This window comes from Anoplophora glabripennis, unplaced genomic scaffold (assembly GCF_000390285.2).
Source record: "Anoplophora glabripennis isolate ALB-LARVAE unplaced genomic scaffold, Agla_2.0 scaffold442, whole genome shotgun sequence".
NCBI classification, from domain to species: domain Eukaryota; kingdom Metazoa; phylum Arthropoda; class Insecta; order Coleoptera; family Cerambycidae; genus Anoplophora; species Anoplophora glabripennis.
In genome coordinates this window covers 218,085-236,202 of record NW_019416587.1, presented here as the reverse complement: position 1 = coordinate 236,202, position 18,118 = coordinate 218,085, and the positions used below count along the sequence as shown (strand labels likewise).

At 34.0% G+C, this 18,118-nt stretch overlaps 1 protein-coding gene across 1 annotated transcript; it reads left to right on the top strand.

The window, feature by feature from the left end:
• Nucleotides 1-4,729: 4,729 nt before the first annotated feature.
• Nucleotides 4,730-5,933, top strand: LOC108909047 (peritrophin-1-like). The gene is made up of 2 exons (XM_018713271.1): nucleotides 4,730-4,833; nucleotides 5,615-5,933. Exons 1-2 carry the CDS (start codon nucleotides 4,782-4,784, stop codon nucleotides 5,818-5,820), a joined length of 258 nt encoding a protein of 85 aa, XP_018568787.1. The 5' UTR covers nucleotides 4,730-4,781; the 3' UTR covers nucleotides 5,821-5,933.
• The last annotated feature ends 12,185 nt before the right edge of the window (nucleotides 5,934-18,118 follow it).

The window sequence follows — 18,118 nt, the reverse complement described above, 5'->3', positions numbered from 1 at the left end:
ATACTCATACATATTTATTTTATAAAGTATAATCACAGTCTAATCGCCTGATTAGTTAATCGAGCCTTAACCGAGACTCAAAGTACCGGGCCTTAGTATATCAGTTATTGTTTTTTAACTTATTTGTTTATACGTAAATTCATGAAACTAGAACATCATTAGAAAGGAAATTAAGGAGTACAATATATTGTACAAGAATATAAAGCAATGCTATCTTGAAATATTCCAAAACTTGTTGGTTTAGAAAGAGTACTTATATTTATTCACTTTAATTTGTGTATTTTTAGAAGAAATTAACATTATTTCTTGAAAATAAAAGACAATGTACTTTGACTTTAAATTTTATTACATTCTATCCAAAATTTCTTTTATATATTCCATTATTAGCTCCCTTACCACCATTTACTCTATTTTAGAGGTATTAGACTAATTCAAACACATTCAAAAACGTTTTCCAAAAAATTTGTTCTGAACTTGAGCAAGTGGGTTTCTTATATATTTTGATGTGCTGAATCTGTCTTTTAAGCTGCATCTTCCCAAAATTTAGCAAAAATCGAAAAATAATTGCGAAAAATCACCAAAAGTAGCAAAAAATCGCCAAAAATTACGTTAGTGAGCGCAAAAAATTCAAAAAATGTTTTCTGACCTTGATTAAGTGTCTGTTGATATTTTGATAAACTGAATTCGCGTTTGGAGTCTATTGGCTGTATCCCCTATAGACTTTGCAAAAAAAAACACCAAAATAATAGCTGAAAAAGGCAAAAAAATTATATTAATAAGTGTGAAAAAATTTAGAACGAGGTTTTCTAGATCAAGTGTTCTTCTCATAAATTTTGACGGGTCGAATTTGAATCGAAAGTCTGTTGAGCCTCATTACCCAAAAATTTTGCAAAATTCATTGTCACGTTTCGTATTGAATACCAAAACAACTAGTAAAAAAATGTCTTATTTTCTCAAGCTACTCGCTTAGCCGCTAAGAGAGAAAAACAGAGAGACAAGTCAATTCGTTTTTGCATTTTATTATATAAAACACATACTTCCACCTCTGAGGGATTACTTTTCATGTGGAGGACGAAATGGTAACCTTGCTCTTGGCCCAGGACTGGCTCTCAAAGTGGTTCCGGACTGGCCCCGATTTACCAAGTTTCCGGGGTTTAAATATTCTTTACAAAATGCTGAATGCATTAGAATTAAAAAACCGGTAGAAGAATCGGGAACAATGGCTGAGTCAGTCCACCAGTCTATAGAGAGAGTGAGCGAGATGGACATAGTGCAAGGGTCAAGTTCAATATGCATTCAATTTGCAACTGGACACTTTTCGTTGCTTTTAAATCTATTGTGTAATACTGACATGTAATTGATTCCAATTATTTTTATAAATTTCGTTCTATGACATAAGTTAAATGAATAAATACCGAAGGTATTTTTGTAAAAATCTACTAAAGAAATATGTATCCAAATAAAGTAATGCCGTATGTCCATACATATTTATGTATCTTTCAAAGCTTTGACTATAGGTTGCAGAGTGATTATTTAAATTTTGAATATTACTCTTCCTCTCTCTAAATACTTATAGTTGAAAATATAGCAAAGAAAATGTAAATCGTGAATCCCAAAAAATCTTGAATAAATGCCATGGATATGAATTACTTCCAAATAAATCCAACTGACTTGAGCCAGGCTTTCTTTGATGTTACACATTTCTCAGTTGTAGTAATTCATATCCATGATATAAGATTATATATAAGATTTTCTGGGATTCATAATTTTCATATTTTTTGCGATATTTTGCGATTTTTGCAAAATTTTTGGGTAATGAAGCTCAAGCTTTAGATTCAAATTCGACTCGACAAAATTTATGAGAAGAACACTCGAATTCAGCCAATCAAAATACATAAGAAACACACTTGATCAAGGTCAGAAACAAATTTTTCGAATTTTTTTTGCAACTAACGTGATTTTTTGGGCGATTTTTCGCTGTTTTTGCAATTTTTGCAGAATTTGGGGGGTGCAGAACAAAAAACTTCAGAAAATACATAAGAAACCCACTTGATTATGTTCAGAACAAATTTTTTCGTTTTTTTTTTAGCTCACTCGTGTGATTTTCGGCGATTTTTCACTATCTTTTGACAATTACTCAAAATTTTGGGGGAGTTTGAGCTAAACGGACTTCAGATTCGTTTTCAGCACCTTAAAATACATAAAGTCTATAGAGTCGAATCAAAGACCATTTTTTTTATATGTCGGTGTTATTTATTTCTAGGTGTTTACTGGGTATTGCTGGTGTAAGCCCATAGAGTATTGTATTCCTCAATAACAACAGTGGAATCTTGTGAAATAGCTTTTTTATGCCTAGATTTCTGGTATCGAAGTACGTATTCTTATTTGACTTCATTTGTCAAGATTCTTAGAATATATTTTTTGAGTTTTTTCCTTAAATTAACTTAGTACCTTCTTTCTAAAAGTTTCAACGCTTGATTAAAGTAAAATATGCAAAATTTAGTATTTAATATTATCAATTATTGTGTCTATAAATGAAAATATTTTAACATCGACGTTAACGTTGTTGCTACAGACTATGCAAAGCGATTCAAATTTATTATGTATTTACTTCCATAAAAATAATAATTAGGTCACTGTTATAAACCGCACACTTAGGATTAAGCAAATTTTATTTTATGAATGATAAAAAATTGCAAAACAAATAATCCACTTATCCTAGACTGAATATTGTCGGTGTATCTAATAATCAAGCGGATGTTATCACTTTTGTCTCATATCAGATTCGTTTTGTTTACATGAGACAGTTAATCATAATGAAGGGATAACACCACTGTAAAATGCTAAAATAAAGCATTTTTTACGATTTTTTTTAATAGAAGTTAAAGTAAGAGGATAATAATATTCAAAGATGTTATTAACCATAGTAAAACCATGGTGTTCAAAAAAAAACTTTTATTCATAAATAGTACGAAATGCAAATGGCAAAAGCAAAAAAATCTTTTAATCTATAAGGTAGGGTAGATAAGGTTAGAGAAATACGTAGAGGATTTTGAAAACAATAATTTTTATTATGCGATTTGAAAGCATTTGAGGTAAAAAGTTCAATATTCAACAAAAAAGGGACAATCATTTGTTAATAAGTAGGTAATGTTGAAATCAATTTATCGAAAATCCTGTACACACATCTCTTCGGATTGTTATTATTTTAAAGGCAGAGTCAAAATTTGGAGTGAATAGAAAGAAAATTGTTGAAATTCGTAAGTTTAACCAACCAGACATAGGTCGGTTTGGAACTTATTGATGGTCATCATCATTATATCGTTAGAACGATCTAGATGCTTTAGTGTCGTTACTCACAAGGAGATGTGTATACACAGAGTGTAAGTGGCTCCATCTATCGTGCAACTTCCCACCTACGCCATTTTGTGACCTGCTACAATTTTCTTTCAAGAAAACATAAGTATGATTATAATATGCTACATTTGTCTTAAATAATTCCTATATTAATACTAAATTTTAAATATATAGATATATTTTAAGGAACTGGTAGTTTTGAAACAGATATGTTTGCAGTTTATGTTGAACTGTAAGAGATATCGTAGCTAAAGTCCGAGATAATAAATTTCAAAACTATAAAAGATTTGAATTAAATTATATATATTTACAAATAATATAAATTCTAAGAAAAATTATAGATTACAGCAAATACTTCACATAGTTTGACGAAAGTATATACATTTGAATAGAAGAAAATAACATTTACGGCAAATAATTCCATTTAAAACATCTGCTCATTTGAAAAAAATAGTTTTTTCAGTGTAGCTAACAAACTTTCGTTTGAAACTGCTTCTAATTGAACACAAACACATTCTAAGGATATCTGTTAGTATCAATGACATCTGTTGGTAATCTTAAGAATCAAAAGGTAAGTCATTAGGCTGTACCGTGCCTGAAGCTGGAAATTTAAAAAAAAAATCCGGGCATAAACTTCTTTCCCCTTACTGTAGAAAGTTCAAAGTATCTTTTAATCAATAAAAAAATTAATTTAATATTATACAGTGGTGTTACCACTTAAACGTTACAGAATCTGAAATTTGCGATTTTTTATTAGGTTCATGTTCTAAATTCACAAGAGTAGCATTTAAATATGCAAACAATAATTACGCACTTTGATAATAAATTTAGTAACGTTCATTATGAATATCAATATTTCACCTAATATTTTTTATGCAAAAGTTACTGAAAATGTTTGTATCGCTTACAGTTAAACATTTTAATAACTATAGGCCAAACTTCGTACTGAAAAAGTAGATTTCTTTTAAATACAGGGTTGAAGACTATATCTTAAGCTATTCTCTAAGAAATAGTGTTCAAGTTCTGATTTGGTCATGCATGACATTTCACTAATAAAGTAACTCACCGAAAATGTGTTGAGAGTGCAATGCAACAAATTGGTCCACATATTTTAATTAAGTATACTTGCACATAGGCGTTAAATATATTAACGTTTTCTTCTGTTCCAATACCTCAGTGACGAAGCAGCAAATTATGAAAAAATTATTTTCGATAAACGAAAGAAAAAAATTTTTCCAAGTCGACTTTAGGTGGTATGTACCTACCTTAATTTCTAGAAATTGAGCGTAGTATCGATTTTTCCATTTCTTAAAACCTTATCTTTGAAATAGATTAATGACAGATATATAAAGCAGTGTAGAAATAGCTTGAATCATACATACTGACACTGTATTGTGAAAATATTTAGCTAAGACTTGTGCAAAATGTACACTTCATTAATTGTTTTATTAGTCATATCATGTGCGGCAGCACTGCGTAAGTATATATTTTCGATTTTTTCTCAATTACCTACTTTTATTATAAAGTGTTCTTTAAATTGTATTTACTCACATATTTCACATTCGTATTAAATATTTTATGCAAATTATATCAATTTATATTTCATGATTTTTTTAATGTTATATAACATGTTATATGTATATTTCTATAATTTTTATCTTTCAACATTGTGTAACAGTAGATAGATAATTTAAGCATTATTTTCTTGTAATATTCTAATGTAAATCTTTGGTAATTAGATCATTTATATTAATACTATCCAATTACATTTAATATCATTATTTCATTTATTAGCACCTACTTCTTACTTAATTTTTTTTGGATGAATAAAAAAATACATTTTCATATATTAGTTTTAACGTTTGTAATAAAAACATGTAATTCTAATTTGAATGAAGGTTTCTGCTTTTCACTATTTTAAAAATAACTGCAAATTTTCTAGACAATGTTTTTTGTTTGTATAAATAACAATACGCCAAAAGTCTAAAAATCAAAAAATTGCACAGTTGTGCATCTAAATCATTTGAGAAAATATTTATGGTGATTTTTTTTCAGTACAATTTGTCCTGATATTTATATTTGCATCATACCTTTGCACATCTACCAATTTATAAAGATTTCTGACTACAGAGTGTGAAGCAACTCAATCAAACTTTTTTTTGCAAATAATTTAGTTCTTTAATATGGGAAAGTACATTTTGGAGGACATTAAAGAAATATTATAAAGTCACAGTATATGATCATTTTTTTATTCCAGCTAATTGTCCCCCCACGAATGGTTACCTACCCACATATTTCCCACATGAGACATCTTGCTCTAACTTCTACGAATGTTCTAATGGGATCCCGTACACAATGGAATGCCCACGTGGATTAGATTTCAACCCTCGTATAAATGTCTGCGACTACCCAGAAAGGGCAGGGTGTAGATCTACTGCTGAGGTTCCACAAACCGCGGACTGATCTTCCATACTTCAGAGAGTCTTCATACTTTTGCCAACTTATTTATTTATTTATTCATTGAGTATTATATTATCAGTTAACTAAATATAAAATGATTAATATTATTCGATAAACCACGTATTATTTACAACCTATTTGTGCCAAAAATTCGTTGCCCTGATTTATAAGATAGACGCTCGGATAGACGTAAACACCTTTTAAAATGGTTTGATTGATATAAATCTAAGATTTCTACGATCTAAGATAAATAAATAAGTACTTATCTGCTGTGACAGATAAGGTTTAAAAGTCTTGAATCCATAGAGTTTATGTTATTTTTTTTGTTATTAAATTATCAATAAACGCGGTAGAGACACTTTCGAACCTTTTTAATATGATTGGTATCTTCTGAATGATAATATTCTGGCAAAACGGAAACGTAACATTGCTACGATAAAATTTTCAAGAGTCGTTATTATAATAGTTAATATACAGGGTGTTAATGAACTTATGTCAAATATTTTTTCCACATATCCGTTATGTCAAAATGTGGAAAATACACGGATTTGTATTGAGTAAAATGTAATTTTAAAATCTGAAAACTGTTGCTGAAAGGCACCGCGACGTATTTCGTGTGAATTTTCGATAGTCCAATGGTGAATGTTGTATGTACACCATTTCGACTGAATCATGCTTTATCTGTAACAAGAATTTTCTGTAAGTACTCGCCGCGATAAAATACGAGGGTGGTCTGAAATGTTTCCGACCTCAACATAAAGATGGCAGCACTCGTAAATAAAAGCTAGTGAATTTCGTTGTGCATCTGTTGACAGTTACTCACCAAAGTTTCAGCCATTTTGGATGCGCAGTTGTTATGTAACAGTCGTCTGAGTGAGTTGATGTGAGTGTTTTTATGAAAATGGACAAAATTGAGTATCGAGCTGTCATTAAATATTTGTTTTTGAAAGGCAATACACCTACGCAAATCAAAGATGAGTTGGATTCTGTGTATGGGGACTTTGCACCATCATTTACCACAGTGAAATTTTAGGCAGCTGAATTAAAACTTGGCTGTAAGAGCTTGGGAGACGATGAACGTTCGGGACGTCCAAAAACTGCAACTACCGACGAAAACATCGCCAAAGTTCACCAAATGGTGCTAGACGACCACCGAATTAAAGTGAGAGAAATATCAGAGGTTATGAACATGTCAAAAGAACGTGTTTGTCACATATTAAATCAAAATTTAAACATGAGAAAGCTGTCCGCGCGTTGGGTGCCGCGTTTGCTCACGTTAGGCCAAAAACGTGTTCGAATGAACATTTCCAACACTCTGTTGGCGCAGTTTAGGCGCAATAAATCCGAGTTTTGGCGCCGATTAATTACTGTAGATGAAACTTGGATACACCATTATACGCCCGAAACAAAAATACAGTCCAAACAGTGGACTGCAAAGGGAGAACCGGCTCCAAAAAAAGCAAAAACTGATTTTTCGTCTGGGAAAGTGATGGCGACTGTTTTTTGGGATAGTCATGGAGTTATTTTAATCGATTATCTTCAAAAAGGAAAAACCATTACAGGAGCATACTACGCATCATTACTTGACAAGCTGAAGGCAGATCTTGCGGAAAAACGGCCACATTTGCAGAAAAAGAAAATCCTGTTTCACCAAGACAACGCACCGTCTCACACCTCAGCGGTTGCCATGGCGAAAATCCACGAATTACGGTTTGAACTGCTTGACCATCCGCCTTACTCACCAGATCTAGCCCCAAGCGACTTCTTTTTGTTCCCTCATCTAAAATTTGCGCTCGGAGGACAGAGATTTTAGTCAAATGAAGAGGCAATCACCCTCGTGAACAATTATTTTGCAGAGAAAAACGCCGAGTACTATTTGGACGGGTTACAGAGACGGGAGCATCGCTGGGAGAAGCGTGAAGAGTTACAAGGAGACTATGTTGAAAATAAACAAAAAAAATCTGAAAAAATGTGTTGTATCTTTGTTAGGTCGGAAACTTTTCAGACCACCCTCGTACATGTATTTCAGCAATTCAAAAACAGTTTTAAACACATTTTTAATTAGCTTTTTTTTCTATGATCTTAAACTTCCGATACAAGTTTGTGACATCAGGTAACTCAGTTTTTCCTCGTTTTTCGCCCTTATAATTTTTTTGGCATAAGTTCATTAACACCGTGTATACAGTTCCCGTGACCAGTAATTTTGTTTGGAAAAGTATTTCAATAACCTTTTTAGTGACCAATGCGTTTGTGTTACATTGTTGTGTTACATTTTGTACATTGATAGAAACAAAATTGAACGGTTGCGATTTTTTAATGTTTATATGGGCCATCGCATCTTTAATTTACGAAGGACTTTTATTTTTGGGAGATACTTTTAAATTGTTTGCGTGACATCCCAATATTTTCCCTATCTAAACAGTAAGATATATTCATCCATTTGTGAAGGCGGATGGTGACAGTTTGATATATTGCTACTCTGTACTTGAAACGGAAATCATCCGTTATACCCATATGAAAGTTTGCTGCAAAATAGGCAATTGTGAAAAAAAAAAACGACATTATTTGTTCACACATTGTCCATTTACGAAAGATATTTCTTTTGACGTTTAAGGGTATTTGAAATGGAGCTTGCAGAGTCCTGAGAAATAATATGCCATGCGTTAAGAATGGATTCTATTAATACATTTTTATTTCATCTTGTTATATGTATGTTGTCTATAGAACTGATGTCTGGAGAATCTGTTGTCTGTGGTAATGTTTCAGTTTGATATTCTTATAGCTTGAAATTTCTTTATTCCCGTAGATGTGTATTGAAATCTGTTCTGTTACATAGAAATGTCCAGTATACAACTGTCTATATTTGACTGTGCAATCATTAAAATTATGAATTTGTAGATACATTTTCTATAGATAAGTATACAAGATTAACAAACAAACAGTGTCTGAACACGTCTACATATTAAAAAATGGTTAATGGGTTTCAATAAATTTGACAGATTAACTTATTGAAATTTGATAAAAAATTATGATAATACCAAAATAAGAAACTGATAATTAGCTAAGTTATACTAAGCTCTCTTTTATATTCCAATAATTTATAGAATTAGCTCTGATGATGGCTGAGGTAGCCGATGTATTTTGATAATAAAATGTTTACACATTATGTAAAAGTGTACTCTCATCCTTATTCTATTTATTTAAAATGGTGATATCATTTCAAACTTATCGTAAATGGACTATAATATTTTTTCCAGATCATCAGTGTACATCAAAAACTAGAGAAGGCTGAGGACTGAACCTCGGGGAACCCCTATAACTATGTAACGCTGCTTTGATTTAATCCTACATTAATATTGTTGCTAGGGGAACTACGTACCATTACCCCTAAAAAACTGGCCGCCACTTATAATTACTCACCTGTATTAGAAGTGTCACTTAGTATCAGCACAGTATATAAAACAGTAAATTCACTGCCTAGCAAACCTATTTATAAAAAATGGACCCTAGTTTCATTTTTTATATCGCTTTAAGTGCCTACGCAGAGATCACGCGCAAGTAGGGGTACCTCAAAAGGTGAAAGCTAAGCTGGGCTTGTTGGTGGACTTGCTATTGCGCATAGACCACGCGTCCCTTTACTGAACTTTTAGAGCAGTGGGGTTGTGGTCCACAAAAGAGGGGGAGTTAATTTACTATTTTCTATACTGTGGTATCAATGTAAACCTTGTGCACCTTGTGAACTATGGACTGGCCCTAGAAAGAAAGGCCAGTCGCCTGAACCTTCACAAATGATTACAAATCACGTAACCAGTAATTTTGTTTGGAACAGCAATTTTATTTCCGTCATGTTGGCCATTAAATTTCGGCAAAATTAAAAAATATTAAAATAGTAAGATCAAGGTTATACTAAAACACAACGTTCTGTTACACCGACTGCGATTGGTGCAATTTCTAACGAGATACTTTTGAACCAATCAGCCATCACATTATCTCGAGCGTAGACGTAACGGTTTGTCATTAGTCATTGTAAACGAGTCATTAATATTGGTGACGTCAAGATTTAGGAAATTTTTGTTACCAGTACCAATAATCGTGCAATGATGCGTTGTCTCGGCGGTCACATGGCTTGTAAACATTTCTAATAATTTCCTTTTTGGACCTCCAGTCTATAAGGAAATACCAAATTAACAAATAATGCTTAAAATTTAATTAATTAATCACAATTAATTAAAATTTCCCGTAGAAATATTTTTTCGCTAAATGAAGAGAAATGGAATTCGATTTCAGTTTGCTTGGGCGCAAACTTTTGCCCGCACTAGCTCTGTCTCTCTCGCACACCGTGCGGCAATAGCTTGTATTGGTAGCGCAGATAGTACTTAATAATATTTTCTTGCAATAGACATGTAAATTACATACGAAGATTTTTTATTATTATTATTATGATGTATCACGAGAACGTTTTTGAAAGCTTTTCCATGTTCATACTTTGTAGAAAGGGGTTTCAGTGCAGTTGCCAATCTTCTTACAAAAAGAACGAAGCAGATTAGAAACCATCGATCGAGAGATAACTAAATTGAAGCCAAATATAGAAAATATGCTACTAAGGCATCAGGCTCATCAAGCATTTGTTTTTGTATAGTTATTTTGTTATAACTTTACTAGACGCGCATTTTGTGTCATTTTATTTAATAAATGTGTTAACATGTTTTTTTTTTTAACTTTTTCACTCTACAGGTAAACCTACTTTCTGTAAGTTTCCTTACTGTAGTGGTCAAAGCATTCCTTTCCAGGTAGGTAGAACGCTTCGTATCCTCCTAATGCATAGTCTGGACTAAGGAAACCAGTGCAAGTAACAAGATTTAAGAGCGTTATCAACGTCGTTGACTTAGATTAGATGTCGTTGTTATTGCTGTTATTGATCTTGATGGTGCTGGCGCTTCTGTTGTTGTTGTTACCGTCGTTGTTATTGATACTATTGATCTACAACAGTAACAACAACAGCAACAACAACAGTACCGGCAACAGCAACAACAACAACTACTACTACAACTACAGCAACAACAACAACAACACCAGCAGCAGGAACGACGACAGTAATAACATGTACAACAGCAGCAGCAGTAGTAAGAGTCAGATTTCTAAGTAGTCAGATTCCTTACTGTTATAGTAAGAGCATTCTTTGCCAACTCGGTAGAACGTTTCGTATCCTCGTTATGCATACTGTCGACTAAGGAACCCTGTGCAAGTAACAAGATTTAAGAGTGTTATCAACAACGTTGCCTTAGATTAGATGTTGTTGTTATTGCAGTAATTAATCTCACTGGTGCTGCCGCTTCTGTTGTTGTTGTTGTTGTCGTTGTTGCCGCAGCAGTAGGAGTAGTAGCAGTATTTGTTGTAGTTACCGCTGCTGTTGTCATTATTATTAAGTTAGTATTGGGTCCGTTGTCAAGAATACAACTAAAGTTGATGAATTTGTCACAAATCAATATTCAGAAAAAAATTGGCACCTGCTTCACGAACCAAAAAAGTTTGGCGACCTCTGGTTTAAATTACGAGACAAAAAAGTTTGGGGACCTCTGGTTTAAATTACGAGACAAAAAAGTTTGGGGACTTCTGGTTCAAACCGACCCTTATGGATAGAAACGTGCATACCAACCTGATGAACGGGCGAGCCATCCGCCAGGATCCATTCGACTTCGGGGGGCGGGCTCCCGTGAGCCGTGCAGTCCACACGCCCTCCGGAACTGTTGCTGAATTCGACGCGGTGTGGCGGCTCATGTACGAACAGCGGGCCCTGTAGATCCACGCCGCCGCACCAAACTGGAACATTAACATATTTCAATTAACCGTGTTATTTATGCTTTGCCGCAGACATAAAGCAGCTTGTAGGTTACAGGGCTTTGCGCCGGAGCACATGCTAACATATACTTGTCCGTGATTGCGATCTAATTCAATCGGAAAGTTCTATGAATAATAATGTAAATGAGTTACACCGAATGAGGCTCGGGCGGCGAGAGGCAAGTGATTGTTGTTGTTGGGATGCTCGCGCGAGGCCGGTGTGTTTATCCATGTAATGGGAAATTGGAGGGTCGGATCACTTGCTGCGGTCAAATTGAACGAAATTATTAATTTTATATAAAAAATTTTGAATACCTGTGTTCCAACATTTTAACTACTAGGATAAAAAAATCCGTGAGATTTTTTCTCCTATCATTTTAACTTTATTGAAGCCTTAAAACATGGATGCACAAACTGCGACCCGCGAGCTGCATGCGGCTTTTTATTAATTAGCTGGCGGCTCACCTGTTACTACCGCAAACACGGCGGTAACGACTAGCCTCATATAAATGAAATAAATAATAGATAACTCAAGTTTTTTTTTTGGCAACCCTCCCTTAGGTCACAGTAGATATGTGGAACTTGATCAAAATAGATCTATGCATCCCTGCATTAAAATAATGAAAATATACGTTGTGACGTTAATACAGAAAGCAGAAACAGAAAACTTATACAAAATAGTACTAAAGGGTGTCCCATAAATAACGAAGGGTTTAAATTGTGCGTCATTTTCATTCTGAAGTGTTGCGGTTAGACAAAATGGAGCGCTATACGACGGATGAACGGGTGAAAATTGTGAAAATTCATTACAATTAACGGAGAGTGTGTAGCTGAGACTGTGCGCAAATTACGTGGAAGTTTCGGTAGAAGGAACGTCCGTATTGAAACAATTGTAAAAATATTATATTAGATATTCACAATTTTTACTCGCCTATCCTCCGTATAGCGCTCCATCTTGTCTAACCTCAACGTGTTTACTACATGTGACCTTGCACAATGCTGCCAACTCTTCAGAATGAAAATGGCGCACAGTTCAAATCTGGAATTACACCCTTTAGAATCAGTTACATTTTGTGAAAGTTTCATACAAAGGAGGAAGGCCCCTAAGGCCGGTTATTGGCTGAAAAAATCTGAAAAAATTTCTTTTAGTAGGTACTAGCAATACTGAATCGTTTCCACCCTAACCCTCCTTTCCCCCTCCACCCCCTTAAATGAGATGACACACATTTACATTGAGCAAAACGAAAAAGAAAAAATTAATAATTATACATACATGTTTGTGCATATTTGATTAGCCACTTTGAATTTCGTGATTCTGAATTCATAATTGTAATCAGTGATCCCAGAAAGTTTCTATAAACAAATATTTGAGGATTATGAAGATCTTTTTAATTTTGTTTGTAAGCCATATGGAATACGTCATTTTGAATTTCGTAATTCTGCCTTCAGATTCGTAATTAGAGACCCAAAAAACCCCACTACACAAAAATTCATGCATTTTAAAGACATTTTAATTTTTTTTGTCCGCCATATTGAATCCGCCATTTTGAATTTCGTGATTTAGAGTCCAGATTTGTAATCATATACCCAAAAAACCTCATTACAAAAAAATTCATGCATTTTGAAGACATTTCAATTTTTCTTGTCCGCCATATTGGATCCACCATTTTGAATTTCGTGATTCTGAGACCAGATTCATGATCAGCGACCCAAAAAACTCTTCATATGTAAGATTCATAGGAATTGAATGTCTTTCGCATCTTTAAGCTCTTTAAAGATTTCTCTAGTAAGCGATGATTTACTCGGCATTTAAGGGGGTGGAGGGGGAATGGAGGGTGAGAGGGTTGGTCCATTTAGGGTGGAAACGATTCAGTATTGCTAGTAGGTACTAAAAAAAATTTTTTTCAGATTTTTTTAGCCAAAAACCGCGGCCCTCCTCATTTGATACATAATTCTAGTACTAATACACCAAACGCTGCTGAGGGATGGTCGTGGCTATTTACTAGATATTGAAGGTGTAATTCCTGTAAGGCATGTAGCTCGAAGTTCCCACAATATCATAAGTTAAAAATGCTCATAATCTAATTTAGATATTACAAAATGTATAACATAATGATAAGATTTAGAGATTTTAACATTAGTGCAATTAAGTACGTAATTACTTACTCCCTTTTATGTTGTCAACATGGTGTTTAACATGAGATGTATACTGTCGTAAGAGAGAATTCCAAAACCTTTAGTTGCTTTGCAACGCAGAAGCGCAATTTTGTAGTCAGAGTTTATTGAACAATATTTAAAGTACGATGGTTTTTCGGATTGTTCCTTAGCTAGGAATTTTTGACCTCTTGTAATTCTCAGTCTAGGCTCTGTGGAGTCTGACCCGCTATCAGAACTCCTAGGTCCGCCTTGGCGTTCATTTCTATTTTTGTTTTTCCTAAAGCTATTACCTAAACCATCTATGTTTTCCTTATGCCCAGATGATGAATTTGTAACCAACAAGAACCGAAATGAACATCTGGACGAGCCTAGGAGGAGGATAGCAGGTCCGCTACACAGAGCAAAGTAATTCTGTTAACTAACGACGACCAGGTACATAGATACCCATAACCATTATCACTGAAAAATTTGATCTGTAACAGAAGTGATCAATTCTCTCACGAAGCTACATTATTAAATACTTCAAGATCATCAGTAAAAAGTAACTTTGGAGAAATAATGCTGGTTGCCTATCGAATTTATGAATATAAAGCACAGAAGAGTGTACAGATTTGAGATAGCCAATTGACAGTTGTCACGTGTCATGTAACACAACAATTAGTTTCCACGTACTTTGATGAAACAATTAATAGTCACCAGAATTTACCCAGTTAATACTGTAATATAATATTGTAGCCTGAGGGGTTATTTCTTTAATTATCTATCTACCGTTATGACCAGTATCATAACGAATCTGGATTTCAAAAGAGTTTACTATTTAATTCTCGAAAGGGAGTTTATAATTATCATTATACTTTAATTAATACGTGGGAACTTAGAAATGTTGTAGATACAGAGGAGAGATACAGGTACAGAGAATGAATTTCAGATATCGTACGTCGCTCATGTAGAATGTAATCCAGTGGTTGGTTGTATGGGGTGGCACTTAAGTTGGAAGAACGAGAAAACACCAAAACTTTCCAGGAAGTGTTTTAATAATAATAAAAACAAAACAAACAAAATAACGACACAACGGGCTCGAACAACATTATTAATTAATTTATTTACACACGACAGTGTACCGAGATTCAGGGAATGCGCGATCCATAGCAAAATTTGGAATGACTATCCATTATTAAATTATCCCGAGACTCTAAAACTAAGTAGACTGCTCAATGTGGAACCCAAGGAAAAACTGCCTTTTTTCGGAGATCTCTCCTGAATTCGACACCTCGCTTCGACACGCCCATTTCTTGGATCCAGACATTTATGTTCTTATCTTACTGGCGGGAACCCTGAATATCGGAACATAACTATGCCACATTAATAGTTCTCTAATTGACTGATTTTACATTTATCTAAATAATTTTGAGACTAAACTTATAAATAACCCTAGCATTCCTCTAGTGACTCCGTGTAGCAATACGGGGCGGATTAGTCAATCTCATTTAATCTATTCTGATAGCTTGGAAAATCCGCCTAAAAACCAGCTATTTGATCTATTACTTTATTTTCCAATTATTGTCAAATTAACAATTTGATTTAATTTTAATTTGGAACCTCTACGCCTTTCTCGCGTTTTCGCACGTTACTAAAAATTAAATTAAATTAAAAGTATGGATTTCTTTGTTCTGTCCCAGTATAGGCTGGCGCCTCCCGGACGCAACAGATGACTGTCACATAGTGATACGTTTTCAAGAAGTTACTTAACCCGAAGTGTTTTGGGGTTGTTCTAATTATCGGTTTGTAAATTTATTAGTCTCCGCGACAAAAACTCTTCAGACCACCCTCTAAATACAAATATGACACCTATACTACTTGACCTTCGTCTGCCCGTGGTTGTTTTTAGAAGGCCTAATAGAACTATTGAGCTCCAGTCTTTCCGAAAATCGCCCCATAAATTACACGGATCTGGCTTTTGTTACAATAAGCTTGGCGTTTTTAACTAATTATATTTTGATAAACAACTACTTTGCGGACTATAGTGTAGCACTAAATTACATTAGCAATAAATCTAAAGAGTTAGAGATCATGCAACAGTAAAATTACCAGATATAGAGCGGTTTTGTAGTGAGTTTTGATCAGCAGTGATCTAGCTATTTGAATGTCTTATACATATACCGACATATTTTGAGTTTGGGTGAGATATAGGTCATATAGATTACATCTAGCTGGAATTTCTTCAATTCTAGGAGCAGTTAATTTTATTACAACATATACTTACGAGTATATGCAAGGCGTAGTAGATAATTGTTTGGAATATTTCAATTATTACAATCGATCTTCATTAGAGGTAAGTTGATTTATAATAGTTTAGTAACTCTGTTCTAAGAGTGCTAACAGGAATTCTATGCTCTATTTTTCGGTAATACTTGTTCATAATAAATGTTTTTGTTGGATTGACCAATTTCTGTTTTCATACTATAATAGCAAGAAACGATGTGTTTGTCAAAACACATTTTAATTAACGACGTGACAGCCAGACAGGAAATTTGTGATAGAAACCTCCAACCAAATTGAATGGCATAATCAACATTTGTATAGGATATTCAGATTTATAATTTTTGGAAAATGAAAGAGATTCAGTTTTCACGTGTAATACCATTGCATTGAAAAAGCATAAGTGTATATTGACTTAGGAACTTGAAGGAAAACAACTGGTGTTCTATTTACAATTTCAATGTAGCTCGCATTAGCATAATTTCAATTTAATGCACGTATCTACTATTTGCAGCTAGAGGCGTACACAGCTTTGACTTGTATATATTATATGCAAATGTTAACTTGTCGATGTCTGGCGCCTTTAAATTAAGTTAAAACAGGCAGTTCTAACTCCACTATAGTTCGGTTGTAACTTTACGGAAGTGAATACACTCGAGTGAAAATATTGCCAGGGGATTTTGTTACAGGAACAGAATAAAACGATTTAAATCTGAGTACTTACCGATCTATAAAGCACGACTACTAATATGTAGTAAGAAATCGTAAGAAAACGTTAAACTGGTTTTGCGTGTACATATTGCCGACATATTGTTGGCATTAAACGTGTTGACAATATCCGTATTTGTACTAGAATCCCGTTTTAAATATAAATAAAAAAAATTAAACATGTTAATGCAACAATTTAAATAAGTTCGATGCAACACAATTTCTTCTAAACAATAAAGAAGCTCATCCAAAGAAAGCAAAAGCTGATTAGCATCTCTTCCTCGATAGAAACCATTAATTCCAAAAAGGTTATAAATGGGTGCCCATAGAGCGTGTCAAAAATCATGCGCATTTCGGAAACTGGTAATTTTTGGAAAAATGACTCGAACAAAACAAAACAAAATTGACCTAATTTTGTTTTCTTGGGGCATGAACTTCGGTGAAATTCAATTTTCAAAAATGTAACCAGTGGCGGTGGGACGGGGATCTTCTTTATTCTACCGTATGAGAGCTTAGGTTTTTCTGATTAATTTGGTGTGCTACATGTAGGGGGTTGGTGTCAAAAGTGAAACATTGCAATAACTTATCTTTTTCTATAGGAAATTTAGTCTTTTTAAATAGGAACTTTTCGAATGGAGCCATTAACAGAGACACAAAGAATTGAGATCCTAATGATGATAGGGTATGACGAAGGGAAACGAACAGAAATTCAGGTTGGTGATATTTTTAATGCTAATAATCCTGGACACCAGATACACAGGTCCACTAACTTTAGGAAGAATCTTGCAAAAATTTAAGTTCTCGGGCTATGTAAAAAATTTGCCAAGTACAGGTCGCCCCACAGTAAGGAAAATACTCAGATGTTCTTCATGCCGTTGGTGATAATCCTCGTGCAACAACACGACAAGTAGGACGACATCTTGATATTAGCCATAGTACCGTGTACAGAATTCTTAAGAGACAAAAATACCATCCCTACACACTTTGACACATGAATTAACAGACGACGATTTTGATCGTCGTATGGAATTTTGCGAATTAATGGAAAATCGCTGTAGTGATGATGAGAACTCCAACGAGACTACGTATTGTTTGAACGGTGCTGTAAACAGACAAAATTGTCGATATTGAGCCGTCAAAAATCCACATTGGATGCAAGAGGTACATACCCAGTACCCTCAAAATGTAATGTGTGAGCAGGTATCGTAAGAAACCGAATACTAGAGCCTTATTTCATCGACGGGAATGGCCCAGGGTACCTTGAATTATTAGAGGAACTGGTTGGTTGCTGTTCTCATAGAACTTTATCCAGGAGGAGAACCTGACGAAATAGAAATAA